The sequence below is a fragment of the Jaculus jaculus genome, chromosome 9 (assembly GCF_020740685.1).
Source record: "Jaculus jaculus isolate mJacJac1 chromosome 9, mJacJac1.mat.Y.cur, whole genome shotgun sequence".
NCBI classification, from domain to species: domain Eukaryota; kingdom Metazoa; phylum Chordata; class Mammalia; order Rodentia; family Dipodidae; genus Jaculus; species Jaculus jaculus.
Genome location: NC_059110.1, coordinates 115,237,653 through 115,258,047, shown reverse-complemented (window position 1 = coordinate 115,258,047; position 20,395 = coordinate 115,237,653). Strand labels below are relative to the sequence as shown.

General features: G+C 51.4%; 2 protein-coding genes across 2 annotated transcripts; one reads left to right on the top strand and one right to left on the bottom strand.

The window, feature by feature from the left end:
• Positions 1–4,327: 4,327 nt before the first annotated feature.
• Rnd2 (Rho family GTPase 2) lies at positions 4,328–8,236 on the bottom strand. Its single transcript, XM_004655331.2, has 5 exons — positions 8,117–8,236; positions 7,501–7,588; positions 6,137–6,246; positions 5,345–5,479; positions 4,328–5,134 (listed from the first exon to the last, which is right to left on the bottom strand). Exons 1-5 carry the CDS (start codon positions 8,216–8,218, stop codon positions 4,886–4,888), a joined length of 684 nt encoding a protein of 227 aa, XP_004655388.1. The 5' UTR covers positions 8,219–8,236; the 3' UTR covers positions 4,328–4,885.
• A 2,322-nt stretch (positions 8,237–10,558) lies between these two features.
• Positions 10,559–20,315, top strand: Vat1 (vesicle amine transport 1). The gene is made up of 6 exons (XM_004655332.3): positions 10,559–11,008; positions 14,544–14,751; positions 15,131–15,301; positions 15,407–15,496; positions 18,384–18,625; positions 18,782–20,315. Exons 1-6 carry the CDS (start codon positions 10,574–10,576, stop codon positions 18,863–18,865), a joined length of 1,230 nt encoding a protein of 409 aa, XP_004655389.1. The 5' UTR covers positions 10,559–10,573; the 3' UTR covers positions 18,866–20,315.
• Positions 20,316–20,395: the final 80 nt, after the last annotated feature.

The following is a 20,395-nucleotide window of genomic DNA, read 5'->3' as shown; positions in this document are numbered from 1 at the left end:
AGAGGAGGAAGCTGAGTCTGACTCTTGCATATGGGTGGATGTAAAGTGCCCTCCAGGGACCTTTTTGGACCATGGAACAACCCTATTCTCTCCTCCCACCCATTGGTCTCCTCAGCCCAGAGGCCCAACCTCCTCCCCAGAAATAAGTTGGCAAACCAGCCCTGCCAAGGGGACCGAGTTCCAGTCTCAGTGGTTTGGGAAATGTATTAAACTTTGGGGGCTCCTCCAACTGATTTATCTTCCTAATTATATTTGCTTTAGGTGGATAATGAAATGTGTTTGCATTCCCTAAACACAAAGTGCAAGGGAGAGAGGTTGTGGAAAAAGAGGGGGCACAAACACTGCACTGTGTGGTCTGTAGGTTTGAGCCTGCTTTGTACTGAACCTTCCAAAACTAAGGTGTCCCCCACCAAAAATACCAAGTCAAGGGCTGGAGGGATGGCTAAGTGGTTAAGGCGATTGCCTGCAAAGCCAAAGGACCCTGGTTCGATTTCCCAGGACACACGTTAGCCAGATGCACAAGGGGGCACACATGTCTGGAGTTTGTTTGCAGTGGCTGGAGGCCCTGGCGCACTCTCTCTCTCTCTCTTTCTCTCCCTCCCTCCCTCTTTCTCTGTCAAATAAATAGATAGATAGATAGATAGATAGATAGATAGATAGATAGATAGATAAACGAACTCAAGGTGATGTCAAACTGCCTGCCAAGCAGCCTATTTAATATACAGATTATGGGGCTGGAGAGATGGTGTAGTGGTTAAGTGCTTGCCTTTGAAGCCTAAGGACCCCGGTTCGAGGCTCGATTCCCCAGAACCCGCGTTAGCCAGATGCACAAGGGGGTGCATGCATCTAGAGTTTGTTTGCAGTGGCTGGAGGCCCTGGTGCATCCATTCTCTCTCTCCCTCTCTGCCTCTTTCTCTCTGTCTGTCACTATAAAATATATAAATAAAAATGAATTTAAAAAATTTTTTAAAAAAAGACACAGATTATGGACTGGAGAGGTGGATTAGTGGTTAAGGCACTTGCCTGCAAAGGCTAAGGACCCAGGTTCGATTTCCCAGGACCCACATAAGCAAGATGCACAAGGTGACACATGTGTCTGAAGTTCCTCTGCAGTGGCTGGAGGCCCTGGTGTGACCATTCTCTCTTTGTCTCTCTGTCTCTAATTAATCAATAAATAAAATATTTTTTAATTAATTAATTTATTTATTTGACAGAGAAAGAGAGAGAGAGAGAATGGGCAAGCCAAGGCATCCAGCCACTGCAAATTAACTCCAGACGCATGCGCCTCCTTGTGCATCTGGCTAACATGGGTCCTAGGGAATAGAACCTGGGTCCTTTGACTTTGCAGGCAAACGCCTTAACCACTAAGCCATCTCTCCAGCCCAATAAATAAAATATTTTTAAAAAGAAAAAAATAAAATATTAAAAAAAATTTTTAAGTCAACTTTTTTTCTTTTTCTTTGTTTTGGACAGGGAGAGTTGGGAATTGAAACAGGGTCTTACTCTGTAGCCCAGGCTGCCTTTGAGCTTATGGGAATCCTTCCTTAGTTTCCAGAGTACTGGGATTACAGCTATGAGCTATCAAACCCACTTCTAAATTGATTTTTGTTTTTTGTCTTCTTTTTCTTTTTCTTTTTTTTTTTTTGTTTTGTTTTGTTTTGTTTTTTGAGGCAGGGTCTTGCTCTAGCCCAGGCTGGCCTGGAATTACTATGTAGTCTCAGGGTGGCCTTGAACTCATGACAATCCTCCTAATTCTGCCTCCTGAGTGCTGGGATTAAAGGCATGCACACCACACCCTGTCTAAATTGATTTTTTAAAATCTTTTTTGTTCATTTATTTGAGCAACAGAGAGAGAGAGAGAAAGAGGCAGATAGAGAGAAAGAGAGAGAATGGGTGCACGTGTGCCCCCTTGTGCATCTGGCTAACGTGGGTCCTGGGGAATCGAGCCTTGAACTGGGGTCCTTAGGCTTCACAGGCAAGTGCTTAACTGCTAAGCCATCTCTCCAGCCCGCTAAATTGATTTTTTATGGAAGGTCCCTACTGGGGAAGAGTCAGCCTTCTGGGAGAGGAGACCCACCACACTGGGTGTGAGAATGGCACACCTCCAGGCACTCTCAGCCCAGGATTCAGTCCCCTTCAGCAAGGTCTGAGTCAGCCCCTAACCAGCTGAAGTTACTCTGAAGTCTTTGAGATTGGCTGAGATGGAATGAGTCAGGAGTCCCACAGAAGGAGCAGGGACTGAGGTATCCAGTGAGCCAGAGTGGGGAGGGAGTTCCTTTCCAAAGACTAGTTCTGACACAGGAAAAGGAGGAGCTATTTTATATGACACATCTTAGAGCCCAAACCCCTAACCCTCACCACCTCATTCCAGATAACTGTAAAGAAAAAGGGGAAGCCTGGAGAGATGGCTTAGCGGTTAAGGCACTTGCCTGCAAAGCCTACGGTACCCATATAAGCCAGCTGTACAAGGTGGCACATGCATCTGGGGTTTGCAGTGGCTAGAGCCCCTGGTGTGCCCATTCTCTCTCCGTCCCTGTATTTCTCTGCTTGCAAATAAATAAATAAGATGAAAACAGCCTTTAATTCCAGCATTTGGGAAGCACAGGTAGGATTGCTATGAGTTTGAGGCCAGCCAGAGAATACACAGTGAATTCCAGGTCAGTCTAGAGCAAGACCCTACCTCAAAAAAAAAAAAAAATAATAATAATAATAGTAATAATAGCCTTGGTGTGGTGGCCCACACCTTTAATCCCAGCACTTGGAAGGCAGAGGTAGGAGGATCACCATGAGTTCAAGGCCAGCCTGAGAATACAGAGTGAATTCCAGGTCAGCCTGTGCTAGAGCGAGACCCTATCTATCTCAAAAAACAAAACAAATAATAATAATAATAGGGCTGGAGAGATGTCTTAGTAGTTAAGGTACATGCCTGCGAAGCCTAAGGACCCATGTTGGATTCTCCAGGTCCCACGTAAGTCAGATGCACATTGTGGAGCATGCCTTTGGAGTTCGTTTGCAGTGGCTAGAGGCCCTGGCATGCCCATTCTCTTTCTCTCTCTCTAATAAATAAAAATAGATCTTTAATAATAAAACCTCCAAAATCTCATTACTATATTGTTTGAAACCTTGGTAGCGTCTCTCACATCCTCACTATAAAGTCCTAGCTCTTTCTTGGGGATCCTGCAGCAATCTTTATGGATCTTCCCAGCTTTGTTGTCTCTTCTAACTACTGTGGTATGGGATGCCCACCATGCCATACTCATTCTTATCCATATGTGGCATATACCTGCTGTACCTCTGCCAACAGTGCCTTTCCTAGCCCTTCCTCACCTCCAACACTCAGAACTTTCTGGCTCAGTGCACTTGCAGCAGCAGCCTGTATGTGCACACGTGTCCCTCAGCCAAGGTACCCTCACACTTTAGGTGCCTCACTGGGCTGGCCTCCAGGAGCTCCGAGACTGAGTCTGTCAAGTCAGTGCGTGGCACACATTTGGTGTTGCACATGCTTGCTGAATGCACAGGGAAAGAGGTGTGTGAATTATGTTAGGGTCCCAGCAGATGGGATGGTAAGGTCTGTGTTCTGTTCCAGTATGTCTAGGAGAAACTGGGGCTGGGGTTGGGGGAGGGGAGGGATGGTTCCTGGGGGAGAATGTCACTGAAAAGAGGCCAGTGGGACCACAGCCAGGGAGGGAATGCAGGGCAATCTGAAACCAGACTCCCGAGAAAACAGACCAGCACTGTCCTTGACAACAAGTCCTCTAGCCATCCTTCCACCAGCTTTCCTCCTCCAGGCTTGCGGGGGGGGGGGGGTGCGGCCCTAAACTCACAGCCAATGTTCCCCTCCCAAATCATTAAAGAAATGAAGACAGGAGTTTTTACATTAGCCTGCTGGGGAGACCCCAGAGACTACTGACCCATTGAGGAACTTGACTCTATGCAAGTCCTGCTTCAGTGAGGTGAAAACAACCCCTACAGAACCAGCAGGCTCCAAACCAGAGGTGGAGATGGTGAGCAAGGGGTCTGTGCCACCTCCGCAGGAACCCCTTCTATGCCAGCAGGACATCCCAGTTGGGCTGAGTAATGCTGAGCAACTGCACACTAATCCATTCCAAGCACCCCACCAAATGGTCTGAGGGTCATCCACCTCAACTAGAATGCAATGCCTCAAGATGTCTCATTCTCCCACTCCCAGGTCCCACGCAAGGCTTGTTCCTCGGTTTCATCTAGAGGCATGAACAGGGCAGTCCTCTGAGGACTAACTTTTCCCCTCTTGTTGCTAGAGGCTGGTGGATCGTTTTCTGAAAAAAGCAGCAAAACTAAGCCACAGCCGTTTTCCATGGACGTGGGCTTTATTTAGGGACTGTTTGGGAAAAGAAGGGAGGAAGCTAGAACTGGTTGGTGGGCTGGTGGTGGGCGGGACTTCCTGCTTGACAATTTAGTGCATGTTGTCTGGAGGTTAGAATGTGTGGGCACAGCTGTCCAAGCGAGAGGAGAGGAAAAGAGAAGGTCACAGAACGGACCCTTTCCCTAGGGAAGGCAGCCAGGACTAGGATGTGACAATCAGGATGGGGAGAGAAGATACATTTTATATACAAGACTCAACTAAGGTCACTACTTGATGCTGGCTTTCCAAACACCCACCTGCCCCATCCAAGCTCATGCCCCAGATGCCCATCTTGTTAGCTCCAGCAGAGAAGGGGGAGGGGATGCGGATGCGGATGTGGGGAACGGTGATACCCTCTGTCTTCCAGCGTCTCCAACCAGACTTGCACCTTCTGCCTACCCTGACATCACAGCCAGGGTCAGGAGGTCAGGAAGCCAAGATGCAGGGATGGGAACAACTGTGTCCTTCACCACTCTTCCTCACTATCTGCCCCGCCACAGCCCCTCACATGAGGTTGCAACTCTTGGCACGATCTTTGTGTATCTCGCCTTCATTCCCCCGGTCTGGCCGTCCTGACAGCTGAGCAGATCGCTGTAGTCCCCGGCGTGAATCAGTACGGCGCAGCTGCCTATGGCCACGGCCAAGAGAAGCCACGGTGGCCACGTGGAAGACATCCCTGACACTGCGCTCAGAGGACCTGGAGGAGCACTCGACGTAGGACACGGCCCCCACCTGCTTGGCCAGCACACTGCCCTAGAAAAGAAGTACGTGAAAGAAAATTACAGGGCTTAAGCCTCCCACTCAGCAAAGGGCATGGAGGCTGTGGGCTGGGGTTGGAGGTCAGGCCAGAGGGAAGGTCAAGGGATAGGATCAGAGATCAAAAGGATGCTTTCAAATCAGAGACCCAAAGGGGCAGAGGTGTGAAGTCTAGACCGGAATTAGGTTAGAGGTCAAGTGTCCTACCTGCTCATGTGTGACAGGGATGAGTCTCTGCTTGGATAGCTCCCTCAGCGTGGCCAGGTCAGTGCGCATGTCCAGTTTACAACCAACCAGCACAACCTTGGCATTGGGGCAAAACTCCTGAGTCTCCCCCTGCCACTATTTGGAGAAAGCAATCAGAAGTTATGGAAGGATGGAGGGAAGCAGGGAGAAGCCTTGCCTAATGCCTGCAGACACCACATATCTTTCAGGATCCTCACAGGCGACGAAGGACGAGGCACTGCTGGGCTTGGGGTTGAGAGCAGCTCGGGGTGTCAGGGGCGGGAGAAGGAGGAGGCGGCAGGGAAGCTGTGAGGCTGTCTCCTCAGCCTGGAACCTTCTTCCTCTCACTCTCCTTTCCCATACTTTCTCCTGGGAACAGACCAACCACATCCTCCCCCTTCTGGGAACTGGGGCTGTCCTGACTGACTTTTGACCGTTCACCAAAGGCTTTTCTCATGGAAATAAGGGCCTGGACAGGAGGCCACCAGGCTTTCCTGAGCTCCAGGCTCAGCATTCCCAACTCTTCCATCTAGAGCTCCTACAACCAAGGAGACGGGGAGGGCAGAGAAGGAGTCCCCTAGTCTCTCTGCTTTGCTCCAAGCCCCCGGATGTTGATTCTAGCTCTGGGGCCTGATTCACAGAAGTGGCAAAAGTGGGAGAGATGGAGCTGGATTAGGGGATGACAGCCCCATCCTCTATTCAGCTGATGGCCATGTCCCAGCCGTCACTCCCTCCTCCTGGCTTAGGTTACGTCTGGTCCCCCGGGGTTCTCACCTTCTTGAGGACATTGTCCAGTGTTTCTGGCCGGCTAATGTCAAAGCAGATGAGCACGGCATCAGAATCCGGATAGGCGAGAGGACGGACATTATCATAGTAAGAGGAACCTGAAGGAAGACAGGGGGTGAAGGGACAGATGAGGCGGCTACGTGGGTGGGAGGCCTGGAAGGAAACAGGCCAGTTAAGAAATCTTGGTCAAGGGATGCTGGGAGTAGAAAATGGAAAAGAGCAGTCATGAATATCCATCATGGAGGAAGTGTATGTTTCTCCTTGGAAGGGGGGAGGGGGGAAGAGGATGGGAAACAGGTCTCTGTTTCCCCAAGGGGTTTCTCTAAAATATTAATAATAGCTGGAGAGATGGCTTAGTGGTTAAGGCGCCTGCCTGTGAAACCTAAGGACCCAGGTCCGACTTCCCAAGACCCATGTAAGCCAGATGCACAAGGTACATTTGCAGTAGCTGCAAGCCGGCGTGCTCATTCTCTCTCTATCTGCCTCTTCCTCTCTCTCTCTCCCTCTCTCTCTCTCAGATAAATAAAATATTTGAAAAAAAATAAAACAAACAACTTGTAGTCTTTATGAGTTTGGGACCCTTTGATAAGATCAGGAAATCTATCAATATCCTTACAAAATTTTGCATGTGCTCTCTGGGCTTTGATGGACATCTTCTAAAGCCCTCCCAGAAGCAGAGTAAAAATAAAAACCCTCCCCATATGGGGGAAGGCACAAGGACGGGGAAAGAGATCCCATCCTCTTGGAACATAGTCTCAGATTTCTCTAGTTCAGTCTAAAGAAACTACTTCCCTTTGCCTTTCCCACCCTCCCTACCCCCAAGAAATTCTAAATCTCTCTTAAACATAGTCCTTTCTTCCAAGAAACATGCTCCAAAATAAGTCATTCCTTTCCAACTTCCTTAGGTAGGCAGAACCTAGCTGTGGGGCTCAGAATTAGGCTTTCCTACTTCAATTTTCTTTTAATATTTTTATTTATTTATTTGAGACACACACACACACACACACCCAGAGCCTCCAGCCACTTCAAATGAACTCCAGACGCATGCAGCACCTTGTGCATCTGGCCTATGTGGGTCTTGGGGAATCAAACCCAGGTGGGAGGCTTCACAGGCAAGCGTCTTAACTGCTAAGCCCTCTCTCCAGCCCATAGGCTTTCTTACTTCAGGAGCTGGTCTCTCTCAGGTTCAATGAACTTTGCCTCAGTTTCCTTGACTTTAAGCAGAAAGCTGATGTTCCATTCTAAAACTAGATGGATACCTAAGCTAATCTGAAATCTAAGGGCTTAGTCAAGGGAAGGGGTCAGGGCAGGGGGCCTTGGAAATCAGGGTGACCCCCAAGGGACTGGGCTACCTGAAGTATCCCACATGTTGAGCTCAATGCGGCGCTTGTCGATCTCGAAGCTTGCAGTGTAGTTCTCAAACACAGTGGGGACATAACTCTGCAGACACGGATGGATCAACGTAAGATCCTCTCTCTCTCTCTCTCTCTCTCAACCCTCACCTCCCAAACAACTATCCTCCTTCCTCCTACACCCGGTCCAGCCCAGTCCCTAGATAGAAGTTGGTCTGGGGTTGGTTGAAGAGAAGATCCCAGGAACTGCTGCCTTCACGGAATCTCAGATCCCCAATGGGCCCCTCCAGCCCCTAGTTCTTTCCCCCCTCTGATGCCCAGGACCTTCGACATTCTCCCAGAGCACGCTCCTGGATCCTCGGATGCTTCCAAACCCCATCCATTCCTCCGTGTCCCCTAATTCCTTCCACCCCAGTCCTCTGCAGTCCTTTCAGAACCCCAACGCCTCCTCCCCCTCCTCAGAGCCTCTCTCTCTCTCTCTCTCTCTCTCTGTCTCTCTCGTCCCTGGTTACCTTGGCACCGGTTTCCATCCGTCCCCCGGGCCTCTGTCACCCCCCTCAACACACACACACCCCGGCCACCTTGGAGCCCCGAATGCCAGACTCGGGTTCCTCACCCCGGGGTAGGCGTCCTTGGCGAACACCTGCAGCAGCGCCGTCTTGCCGCACTCTGCGTCCCCGACCACTACGATCTTGCAGCGGCCGCTCTGCCCCTCCATCGTCCCGGCTACGCGCCGGCCCCCCACGCCGCCCCCCTGCCGGGCCCCGCCGCCGTCCCCGCCGCCGTCCCCGCCGCCTCCTCCTCCCCCGCCGCCGCCGCCGCCGCCGCAGCTGCAGCCTCTCGGGCCGCGGACACCGGCATCTCGCGGGCCCGCGCCGAGCCCCCGCCCGGGGCTGCGGGCCCCCTCCGCCCCGCCCCCAGCCCCGGGGCCGCGCCCCCAGACCCGCCCCCGCCCCGAGGAGGGGCGGGGCCGGAGGATGGGGCGGAGCAGGAGGGTCCAGCGAGTCGGATTCCAGAGCGCTGGTGTGACCTGAAAGGGGGCCCTGTGAGGGTTTGGGACCCGTCGAAACCTGCTTTATATATATATATATTTTTTTTTAGTTTCTTGGGAACGGGGGAGGGGCCGAGTCTGAGTGAAGTTCTTAGAGGTAGAGGTGACAGAGCTGTCACCCACGCGAGACTTGAGCCGTGTGTGTGTGTGTGTGTGTGTGTGTGTGTGTATCCATGCGTGCACGCAGGTGTGCTAGCGCAGACACTCATGGCGACCGTCATCCACTTCCTGAACCACGGGGTGGAGCGGGGGCGGCGCGAGATGTCAGGAAAGGGACTCTCTGATTTTCTCCCTTGCACTCGGTGTCCTGGCACCTGGCAGGGGTCTTTGAGGAAATTGCAAGTATGGACTCAAACACATCCAACCAGACAAGAGTGACATCATAGCTTCCTGTCTCCATGGCGACCGGTGGCCGGATCTGAGGCTGTGGTTAAGGCCAAGCTAGCTAGACCCGCAATGGAAGCGTGGGCTGAGTTACTCCGGCCAAGGGTTGAGTGTAAAGTTTTAGGGGAACGCTGCGTCCTCTGGTGGATGCTTGGGTAAGAAGGATAAAGGCAAAAAGAAGAGGAAGAAAGAAACAGTGACGGTCCTGCTGAAACCCGAGCCAAAACAGCAAGTCATTTAAGCCTGGATTCAGACTAACAATAAGCAAACCACTGCTTGCACGGCATCTTCCTTACATAGGATGTTCGATTTAGCTTTTCTTGTAAATAACTCTGTAAAGACGACCGGAGCGCGCATCATCACTAGTTTACAGAAGGACAAACAAGGCACGGCGCGAGAGCTAGAGTTAGACAGTTTGGGCTGGAGACTTAGCGCAGTAGTGGAGCACTTGTCTGACACTCTGGGTTCCAATCCTTAGCACCGTCCAAAGAGGGAGTTGGCGGAAGAGAAGTTCAGTTTCTTGAAAGACTCGGTCCCAAAGCCAGGCATGGTGGCGCACACCTTTAATTCCAGCACTTGGGAGGCAGACGATCGCTGTCAGTTCGAGGCCACCCTGAGACTACATAGTGAATCCCAGCCTGAGCTAGCGTGCGGCGGCGGAGGCCGGGGCCGGAGGAGACGCCCCTTCTACCCTACCTCGAAAAAAAAAAAAAAGGCTCGGTCCCCATGCTCGTAGTTTGCCAGGGCAAGACCACAGTGAATGAAATCTGATTACTATCGGACAGAGTTAGAACCTGAGTGTCCGAGCAAAGAGCGGAGTGGCGCACACCTTTAAAAACCTCATCGGACAGAGTTAGAACCTGAGTGTCCGAGCGAACAGCGGAGTGGCGCACACCTTTAAATACCTCCATCACTCGGGAGGCAGAGGTAGGAGGATCACTGTGAGTTCGAGGCCAGCCTGGGACTACAGAATAAGTTCCAGGTCAGCCTCGATTACAGTGAAAACCTGCCTCGAAGGAACCAAAAACAAAACAAGCAAGCAAACAAACAAAAAACCTGTGAGTCATAGCTTCATTGGCTTCTGGCCTATAGCTGGCTCTCCCAATCTGATGCACATTCAGACTGACGCATAACGTAGTTTTTTTCATTATTATTGTTATTATTTTTTGTTTTTCGAGGTAGGGTCTCGCTCTAGCCCAGGCTGACTTGGAATTCACTATGTAGTCTCAGGGTGGCCTGGAACTCTCGGCATTCTTCCTACCTCTGCCTCCCAAGTGCTGGGATTAAAGGCGTGCACCACCACGCCCGGCTGTCATAAGGTAGTTTTAAAAATTGAGTAAGGCTTAATATAAATGCACTAAATCGCCATGTCTACAAGCTCCAGAATGTCCTCGTGTATAGATCGGCACTCTTTTTTTTTTTTTTTTTTCTTTTTTTTCCTCGCTCTCTCGCCAGCACTCCCAGCAGAAGCCCTGGCCCTTTAAATGTGCTCTGGAAGCCCCGCCCCCCGAGACCCGGCTCCGCCTCTCCCACGGGAGTCGACGGCCCGGGCTCTTCCCGACGCGCGCCGCGCCGCGCCCCGCCCTCCCCAGCTGTGCACCTTCTCCGCGGCTCTGCGCGCACGTCGCGAGTCCAGCCATGTCCGCAGACCGAGAGGCAGCCGAGGCGGCCACCGCGGTGGTGGCGGCGGCGGCGGCGGAGGCCGGGGCCGGAGGAGACGCCCCTTCTCAGCCCCCGAAAGCCGAGGCGGAGAGCCAGCCCCAGCAGCCTCCCGCGGCCTCGGAGGAGACCTCCGCCGCCGCCGCCCCGTCCCCGCCGCCGCCGCCGCTGCGCTGCCTGGTACTCACGGGCTTCGGCGGCTATGACAAGGTGAAGCTGCAGAGCCGACCGGCCGCTCCTCCGGCCCCGGGACCCGGGCAGCTGACGATACGCGTCCGAGCCTGCGGACTCAACTTCGCAGACCTCATGGCCCGCCAGGGGCTGTACGACCGGTTGCCACCGCTGCCCATCACTCCGGGCATGGAGGGCGCGGGCGTGGTGATCTCCGTGGGCGAGGGTGTCAGCGACCGTAAGGTGAGCGGGCCGGGGCGGGGAAGGGCTAGCGCAGGCCACTGGGCAGTGTGGGGGTGCACTAGTGGGCGGGCGCCGGGGGGTGAGGGTGGTGGTGGGGGGTGTGGCAGGGTGGAGAAAATGGCACCGATCCGGGTGGACAAACACGGAAAGCGTTAGGAAAGCAATTGATTATTTTTGAGGCTCCCAGAGCAAAGAGGATTTACTGGGGAGTGGAAATAGCGTTATTGCCTTTTTTTTTTTTCTCCCCAATTATTTTTGGTTGTGGCCGCCGCCCTGAAGTGGCGGTGGTGGTGGTGGTGGGGGACAATAAGGCGCCCACGCGCATGCGCATGGTGATCTTCTCCACCCACCCACCCCCTCCCAATTAGACCACACCTGTACCCCTGCCCCCTAAACAGTCCCAGGGTGGCTGTGGTCTGAGACCTTGAGTGACGGTTAGCGGCTGCGTGCCCCCGAGGGAGCTTTGGAGAGCAGTGTTGTCGAGGTTGGGCGGGGGCGCAGTGGCCAGTGCCAGAGCTAGTCACATGCAGCCCCGTGGCCTGTGGGGGTGTAAGGCGGCCCTTCCCGGAGCCGAGCCAAAGAGGGGACACGCCCTTCGCGGAGCGGAGGAGCCTCGCTCCCCCACCACCCCACCACCCCGGCCTTACGACGCTAGTCTAGTTCTGGGCTGGGGAGGGGGGTGCAAATGGGATGGGGTCTCTGATCTTTGTCTTGGGATCACTCCAGTGACTGCAGTGTCGTCTCCAGTGACTCAGCTGGAGGGCCACGACGGGCTGCTGCCCTTGGGAACTTCCGGGACGAACGAAAGTCCCCCTGAAGACCCCAGTCTCAGAACCTCGGGCGGGCGGGGCCCCTTTGGACTGGGGTTTGGGGGTGTGGCACCATGAGCAGGTTGGCCCAGCTCTGCCGGTCTGTTTCTCGTTTATCTCAGTCACATCGTTGGACACCGGTGACTTCCAGATGACCAACTTTTTGAGAGACCTGGGGTGAGGCCTCTCCACGTCGTGTTGTGTAGGGGTTTTCTTTTCAAATCCTGCTCCTTCAGGAGAGGCCGCTAGGATGCAAGCCTTTCCCCCCCTTTGCTGACCCTGCCAGCCCAGATACCAGAGCTGGATTTGTTGACATAATATTATATGTGCAAACAGCTCCCAGTTCAGATCCAGCCCCACCCTTGTTCTGACTCTTAAATAATCCCACTTCAGGGATAATGATAAGAGGAATTTTCTTTTTCTTTTTTTTGCGGGGGGAGTTGTAGTTGATATTACTACTGAAGACCACCCACCGATCCTCTCCTCCCCACACTTTTCCGCCTGGTAAATACAGGATATCCTGCCTAGCGCAAGAATCTGATGTAAGAGCCTGGATTCTATGGGGAGGGTTTTCCCTCGCGCTTGGGTGGCTGGCCTGGGGAGGGGGTCATAGCCCTGACCTGTAATGAACTGAGAGCAATGTAATGGACAGACTGAGTGACACTTGTTCTGTGCCGCGTCTGGAATTGGCAGTCACTCTAACTGGTTATGGCACTATCACATCGTTGCCCAGCTCTACTGGGTTGTTTTTGTTTCCGCTGGATTTGAATCCTGGGGCTTCCTTCCCCAGACTAGAGCATGTAGGGAAAAATTCTAACCTGCCCTCTGTCCTCCTCTTCAGGGCACTGTGGAGGCTTGAGGACATGTTAAAGGGTAGTGTAGGCAGGAGTCCCTTATGAACTTAATATACAGATTCGCATCATTCCTGGCAGGAACTAAGACAGATCCTGACTGACCCCTCCCTTTGCCCCACAGTTGCTAAGCTGGAGGGATTCTTTTATCTTTGTCCCTTTTCCCTCTTGCAAAGAGGCTGAAAATGAGGGAAATGTGTGTCTCTTCTTGTATATCATTCTTCCTGCAGTATATCTGCACATAGGTGTTTTCTGGGACTGCCACTATTGACTGAAATACTTCTCCTGAAGAGGTCACACCCTACACTCACAGACATTTACCTGCATTTTGGCATGGCCCTTGCCACATGCTGCTTTCTTCCTTCAGTTTTTTGATTATGATTATTTCTTACTGCTACTTTTCCTCCTTTTTCCTATTATCATATGATTAGCTAAATTGCTAAATACTTACCATGTGAAAGATATTGTGCTAAGAGTTATTGAATTTTTTTCCCATTTAGTCCTTACAACTCCCCTACTTTGCAAATAAGAAAACTGATTAAATAATTTATTTTATTTTATGTATTTAGTTAGTTGAGAGAGAGAGAAAGAGGTAGAAGCCGGGCGTGGTGGCACATGCCTTTAATCCCAGCACTCAGGAGGCAGAGGTAGGAGAATCACTGGGAGTTTGAGGCCACCCTGAGACTACAGAGTGAATTCCCAGTCAGCCTGAGCTAGAGTGAGAACCTACCTTGAAAAACCTAAATAAATAAATATAAAAAGAAAAAATAGGTACTGGAGAGATGACTAAGCAGTTAAGACATTTACCTGTGAGGCACAAGGATCCAGCTTCAATTCCCCAGGACCCACGTAAGCCAGATACACAAGGGGGCACATGTATCTGGAGTTTGTTTACAGTGGCTGAAGGCCCTGGCATGCCCATTCTCTCTCTTTCTCTCTCTCAAATAAATAAATAAATAAATAAAAAGAACAAAATAAAAACAAAGAGATAGAGAATGGGCATGCCAGGGCTTCTAGCTACCACAAATGAACTCCAGATATATGTGCCCCTTGTGCATCTGGTTTTATGTGGGTCCTGGGGAATTTAATCTGGGCCCTTTGGCTTTGCCGGCAAATTCCTTAACCTCTAAGCCATCTCTCCAGCCCTGATTAATTTTTGTTTCTTTTTTCTCTTTTTATTTTTCGAGGTAGGGTCTCGCTCTAGCTCAAGCCGACTGGGAATTCACTATGGAGTCTCAGGGTGGCCTCGAACTCCCGGTGATTCTCCTGCCTCTGCCTCCCAAGCTGGGATTAAAGGCATGTGCCACCATGCCTGGCCTGATTAATTTTTGTTTGCCCAAGGTCACACTACCAGTAAATGGTGGAGCTCATTTTTTGTAATCAAAACAGTTAGCTCTGTTTAACAGGACTCACAGTGACCTAAACTGTTAAGATTCTTACATTCAGGGATCTACACAATAATGAAGTGTATGATCTGTAAAACAGACATAAGGATGTTACCTGCCTTAAAGCTGATGTAAGAATTAATTGACACATATACAGTACTTGGAATAGGACCTTAGTGCACACTCAGTATAGGGAAGTTCTTATTGATAATGCTATTACTGCTTGGGAGGTAGAGGTAGGAGGATCACCATGAGTTCAAGGCCATCCTGAGAAGACAGTGAATTCCAGATCAGCCTGGGGACTAGAGCAAGAATATCTTGAAAACCCCCCCAAAAAAGAAAGAAAAAAAAAAACAAGATAATGCTATTATTTTTGATCCTGTGACCACTACTGCTACTTGGTCTCCAAGGGCTGGTACATAGTAAAGGCCAGTGAATCACCTAAGGGTGAATGAATGAGTGACAGATGGGTGTTCCTCTGTTTTTCAAGGTAGGAGACCGGGTGATGGTGCTCAATCGGTCTGGGATGTGGCAGGAGGAGGTGACCGTATCATCTGCCCAGACCTTCTTGATGCCTGAGGCCATGACCTTCGAGGAAGCTGCTGCCTTGCTGGTCAATTACATCACAGCCTACATGGTTCTCTTTGATTTCGGCAACCTGAGGCCTGGCCACAGCGTCTTGGTGCACATGGCTGCAGGTGACGGGTCTCCTCCTTTTTTTTTTTTTTTTGCCCCACCCTGATTTCCTTCCAGGCCCCTTTCTGCAGCCTGTCTGGCTTGTTGTCATGGCAACACCAGGCTGCTTGGCCCATGGATCCCAGAGGCCTTTGCAGTATAGTTGCCATGGTAACATTCAGGCACCAGGTCCAGCCTTAGTGTCCTTAGCAACATGCCCTCAACCCCACATCTTCTCTCCATTCACCCTCACCCAATTGTCAATCATAGAACTCGGACATGGGCCCCCAAAGGAGCCTGTAAGAACAATGAAAGTGATGGACTGACTGGGTCCTTGGGAGGCTGGAATGCAGAGTAGTGACCGGATGACTGCATCCCCCTCCTCTGGGGGTCCCGCTGCAGGTGGGGTGGGCATAGCAGCCCTGCAGCTGTGCCGCACGGTGGAGAACGTGACGGTGTTTGGAACGGCCTCGGCCAGCAAGCACGAGGTGCTGAAGGAGAATGGCGTTACACACCCCATTGACTACCACACGACGGACTACGTGGATGAGATCAAGAAGATCTCCCCCAAAGGTAGGGTCAGGGCCTGGGAGCGGGAGGATCGAACAGGACAGGGGCGAGGGGTCTCCAGATCTGTGGCTGTTGATGCTGCTCATGGTTCCTGTGGCTCTGTGACAGGAGTGGACATCGTCATGGACCCTCTGGGTGGGTCAGATACTGCCAAAGGCTACAACCTCCTCAAACCTATGGGCAAAATTGTCACCTATGGTGAGTTTGTGGGCCCAGAATGCAGGGAGGATGTTTGGGGCAGGGAGGTGGGGCTGGTGGGTGGGAAGTTAGGGTTCCTGGCCAGGCCAAGCTTTGGAAGCTTCACTGTGAGAGTAAGGGTTTGGAGTGATCCTAGGTATTTATGTCAGATTTCTGCTTCCTGATGTGTATAAGACATTTTAATTCTCTTTCACAACTTTTCATGTGAATCATAGTAAGCCCTCAGTTCCTATTTAGGGATGATTTCTAAAGCAAAACCAACCAGTCTGCCTCCTTTTTGTCTTACTTCCTGGGCTTCTTGGGTAAGCTGGATTCTTTCTTTCTTTCTTTCTTTCTTGTTTTGTTTTGTTTTGTTTTTTGGTTTTTCGAGGTAGGGTCTCACTCTAGCAGTGGCTGACCTGGAATTCACTATGGAGTCTCAGGGTGGCCTTGAAGTCACAGCAATCCTCCTACCTCTGCCTTTCCCGAGTGCTGGGATTAAAGGCATGCGCCACCACGCCCGGCTCAGTAACCTGGATTTTTTTCTTTTCTTTTTCTTTTTAAAACATATTTATTTATTTAAGAGAGAGTTGAGAGGGAAAGATAGAGCAAGAATGGGTACACCAGAGCCTCTAGCCACTGTAAACAAACAACAGGTGCATGCACCACCTTGTGCATCTGGCTTACTTGGGTTCTGGAGAATTGAACCTATGTCCTTAGGCTTCATAGGCAAGCGCTTAACTTCTAAGCCATCTCTCCAGCCCAAACTTATTATCCTTGCACTTTAGCCTCCCAAATGCTAGAATATAGGCATGTACCACCATACTCAGCTCATTTTTCCCCCATTTGAAAAGAATTAACTGGTCCTGCTCTACTACCTGCTCCTTCTTTTTTAAAAAATATTTATTAGCATTTTCCATGATTATAAAAAAATATCCCATGGTAATCCTCCCCCATTTTCCCCTTTGAAATTTCATTCTCCATCATATTTGGATTTTTCATTTAAAAATATACTTCTTGGGCTGGAGAGATGGCTTAGCGGTTAAGCACTTGCCTGTGAAGCCTAAGGACCCCAGTTCGAGGCTTGATTCCCCAGGACCCACGTTAACCAGATGCACAAGGGGATGCATGCGTCTGGAGTTCATTTGCAGTGGCTGGAAGCCCTGGCGCGCCCATTCTCTCTCTCTTATCTGCCTCTTTCTCTCTCTCTCTCTCTCTCTCTCTGTCACTCTCAAATAAATAAATAAAAATGAACAAAAAAATTAAAATATGTATATATATATATATATATATATATATATATATATATATATTTCTTTTTTTTTTAAATCGGGGCTCCTGATCCTCTGCCTCTATTTTACTAGAATTACTCTGCCTCTACTCTACTAGAATCATGTGGTACCACATCCAGTAGAGAGCAATCTATCTTCCTTCCTTCCTTCCTCCCTCCATCCATCCATCCATTCCTGTCCGCAGACTCACTGGGTAGTAGAGAATGACCTTGAACTTCTGATCTTCCTGCTTCAACTTCCTGAGTGCTAGGATTACAGGCCTGCACCATCACATCCAATTTATGTGGTTGCTGGAGGTCAAACCCAGGGCTTCATGAGTTACATCCCAGCCCCTCCCCCCCTTTTGGGTTAGGGTTTTGCTCTAGCCCAGGCTGGCCTTGAACTCACTGTGATCCTCTTACCTTTGCTTCCTGAGTGCTGGGATTAAATGTGTGTGCTATCACACCCAGGGGTGCCTTGTGTGTCTGAATTCTTTTTATTTATTTTTTATTTTTCCAGGTAGGTTCTCACTCTGGCTCAGACTGACCTAGAATTCACTATGTAGTCTCAGGATGGTCTCAAACTCACAGTGATCCTCCTACCTCTGCCTCCCAAGTGCTGGGATTAAAGCATGCACCACCATGCCCAGCTTCCTTTTTCTTTTTTCTTTTCATTTCTTTTTTTTTTTTTTTTTTTTCCCTTTGGTTTGTTTTTGTTTTTCAAGGAAGAGTTTTCACTTTGGCTCAGGCTGAGCTGGAATTCACTCTGTATTCTCAGGGTGGCCTTGAACTCATGGGATCCTCCTACCTCTGCCTTCTGAGTACTGGGATTAAAGGCTTGCGCCACCATGCTGGGCTTTCCTTTTCAGTTTTTGAGATAAGGCCTCAGGTAGGCCACACTGGCCTCAAACTTGTTTCATAGCCAAAATTAGACTTGAACTCCGGATCCTCTTGCCTCCACCTTCCAAGTGCTAAGATTATAGCCATGTACCACTGCACCCAGCAGAGAGCAATTTATTTATTTATGTATTGCTTTTATTTATTTATTTGAGAGGGACAGATAGAGACAGACAGAGGCAGAGAGAGAGAGAGAGAGAATGGGCGTGCCAGGACCTCCAGCCACTGCAAATGAACTCCATCTGGCTAATATGGGTCCTAGGGAATCAAGCCTCAAACCGGGGTCCTTAGGCTTAACCACTAAGCCATCTAACCAGCCCAAGTGCAATTTAATTTTTTTTTTAATTCTTATTTGTTTATTTGAGTGAGAGAGATATAGAAATAGAGAGAGAGAGAGAATATGGGTGCACCAGGGCCTCTAGCCACTGCAAACGAATTCCAGATGCATGTGCCCCCTTGTGCATCTGGTTTACATGGGTCCTGGGGAGTCGAACCTGGATCCTTTGGCTTTGCAGGCAAGCGCCTTAACCACTAAGCCATCTCTCCAGCCCCAGAGAGCAATTTTTGAGTCAGTCAGCATTGTTTTGGAGCTTGGTAACCATCGGGTTGGGGGTTATCCTGTCACTCTCTGGTGCTGGTGTGGGGAATTGCGAGGGGAGCAAAGGGCTAGATGCAATGGGTTCAGACACACAGGGATGCCCCTGGCACCTCGATCATGAGCCATTCCCACCAACCCCTCAGGAATGGCCAACCTGCTAACGGGCCCCAAGCGAAACCTGATGGCCCTTGCCCGCACGTGGTGGAACCAGTTCAGTGTGACGGCTCTGCAGCTGCTGCCAGCCAACCGGGCTGTGTGCGGCTTCCACCTGGGCTACCTGGAGGGGGAGGTGGAGCTCGTCAGCCGCGTGGTGGCCCACCTCCTGGCTCTGTACAGTCAGGGCCGCATCAAACCCCGCATTGACTCAGTCTGGCCCTTCGAGAAGGTGGGTGTGATGACCACAAGGAGGGTCTGGGTAGGGCTCCTAATTGCCAGGGGTCCCAAGAGTTCCTGGGGCGTGGGTGGAGGGTGGCGGCAGTTCTTTGGGTAGCCTCTTGTGGAGACCATATGCCACCAGAAGTGCTCTTCCCTTACTCTCCAGGTGGCTGATGCCATGAAGCAGATGCAAGAGAAGAGGAACGTGGGCAAAGTGCTCCTGGTTCCTGGGCCCGAGAAGGAGAACTAGGGCAGGGGGCTGAAGACCCCTGAGGACCAGGAAGGAGGAAGTTGAAAGCCCCATTGTGCTGACCACCAGCCTCTCACATTTCACCCTCTGTTGTATGCTCTGCCCTCCCTCCCTAAGGGTCTCCGCTGAGGACCACTTCCCTGCCCTGAGCGCTCTGTCTGCTCAGGACTGCCCCTCCCCTTCCTGCTCTCAGAAGAGGTTGGGAAGTGACCACTTGGATGTCCGGGCCCTGCCAAGGGGACAGGGAGGGTCAGAGGGAGGCTGGCTGCTTCCTGCCCCCACCCTCTCCCTGGGCCTGCTGTGCTGCTTTTGTGCCAAGGTTAGCCAGTCCCTGTCCCCGTCTGGTCCTGTTCTGTGTGTTTCCACTCTGCCTCACCTTCCCTCCTGTCCCTGCCCCACCACCTCCCCCAAAGAATCAAAATGTCAGCTCAGGATGTGGGGCGAATCCGTGTGCGTCCAGCATGTTTCTCCCTGGTGTCCATTTAGCCCAGGCCAACCCGTGCCACCTCTGGGCTTGACCAGTCCCCAACTTTGTCACCTGTCCCTAACTTCTTAAGCACAATTGGACTTCTTCCACCTCCAGCTTGCTGCTGTTTAACCAAGGCTGCCTCTTACGGTTAGGGCAGGAGTCAGATAGATCAATCCCCCAGGTCACCATTTCTGAGGTCTACCGAACACCCCTACCCTCCCACTGAGGTCTCTAGATTTGTTCTCAGTGCCTTAGCATCGGAAAAACCTGTGCTGTGTGTAGGGGGGTCCCTGTCTCTGACCTTCTCCACTCCGTCCTCCCTCCCCAGTGCCTTCCGTGTCCTGAGGGAACTGGGCCTTTACTCCTCCCCAGTCCTGTAACACTGCCAAAAATCTGTGTATGTGCCAGTGGGTGGAAGCCAGCCCCTCGCCTAGTGGGGTCAGTTGTTCTCAGTGTAGTCTGTGCCTGTCTCTGCTGGTGGTGGGAGAGGGGGAGACAGGGAAGAGTGGCCAGAGCCCCGAGAGGCGCTGCCGCTGCTGGGTCTTGTTCTGGGACCAAAGTGAAAACCTAAGCACATTCCCTTTGCTGTCAAGGGAGGCCGCCTGCTCAGCCCAGACTCTGCTGGTTAGCTCAGCCCCACTCTTCCTTTACACAGGCGGGCGGGGAGGTGGAGCATCATGGGAGAAGCAGCCTGGACAGGGAGGAGGAGCCCTGGTGGGGAGCAGGAGAGTAAAGTGGGGTGGTTGCTGGAGCCAAAGTGGGGACTCTCTGAGGTGGGGGCTAACTCCCTCTGCCCCAGAGCTGGGATTAGGAAAAGTTATTATTGGCCTAGCCATTGCCAGTAGGAGGTGGGGGGAGGGGCTCATCCACTTTGTAGTCTTAACGAAGCCTCCATCTGGGAAGTGCGATTTCTGCTTTTGTGTCCCTCACCCCATTACCACAGCTGCCTTTGTGTTTGTGTCAATAAAAAACCAAACCCTGGGTCCTCGCCTGGATGCTGCCTCTGAGTGGTGGGGAAGGAAGGCGTGTTGGCAGCCTCCCCTCTGTGCCCATATCATGTT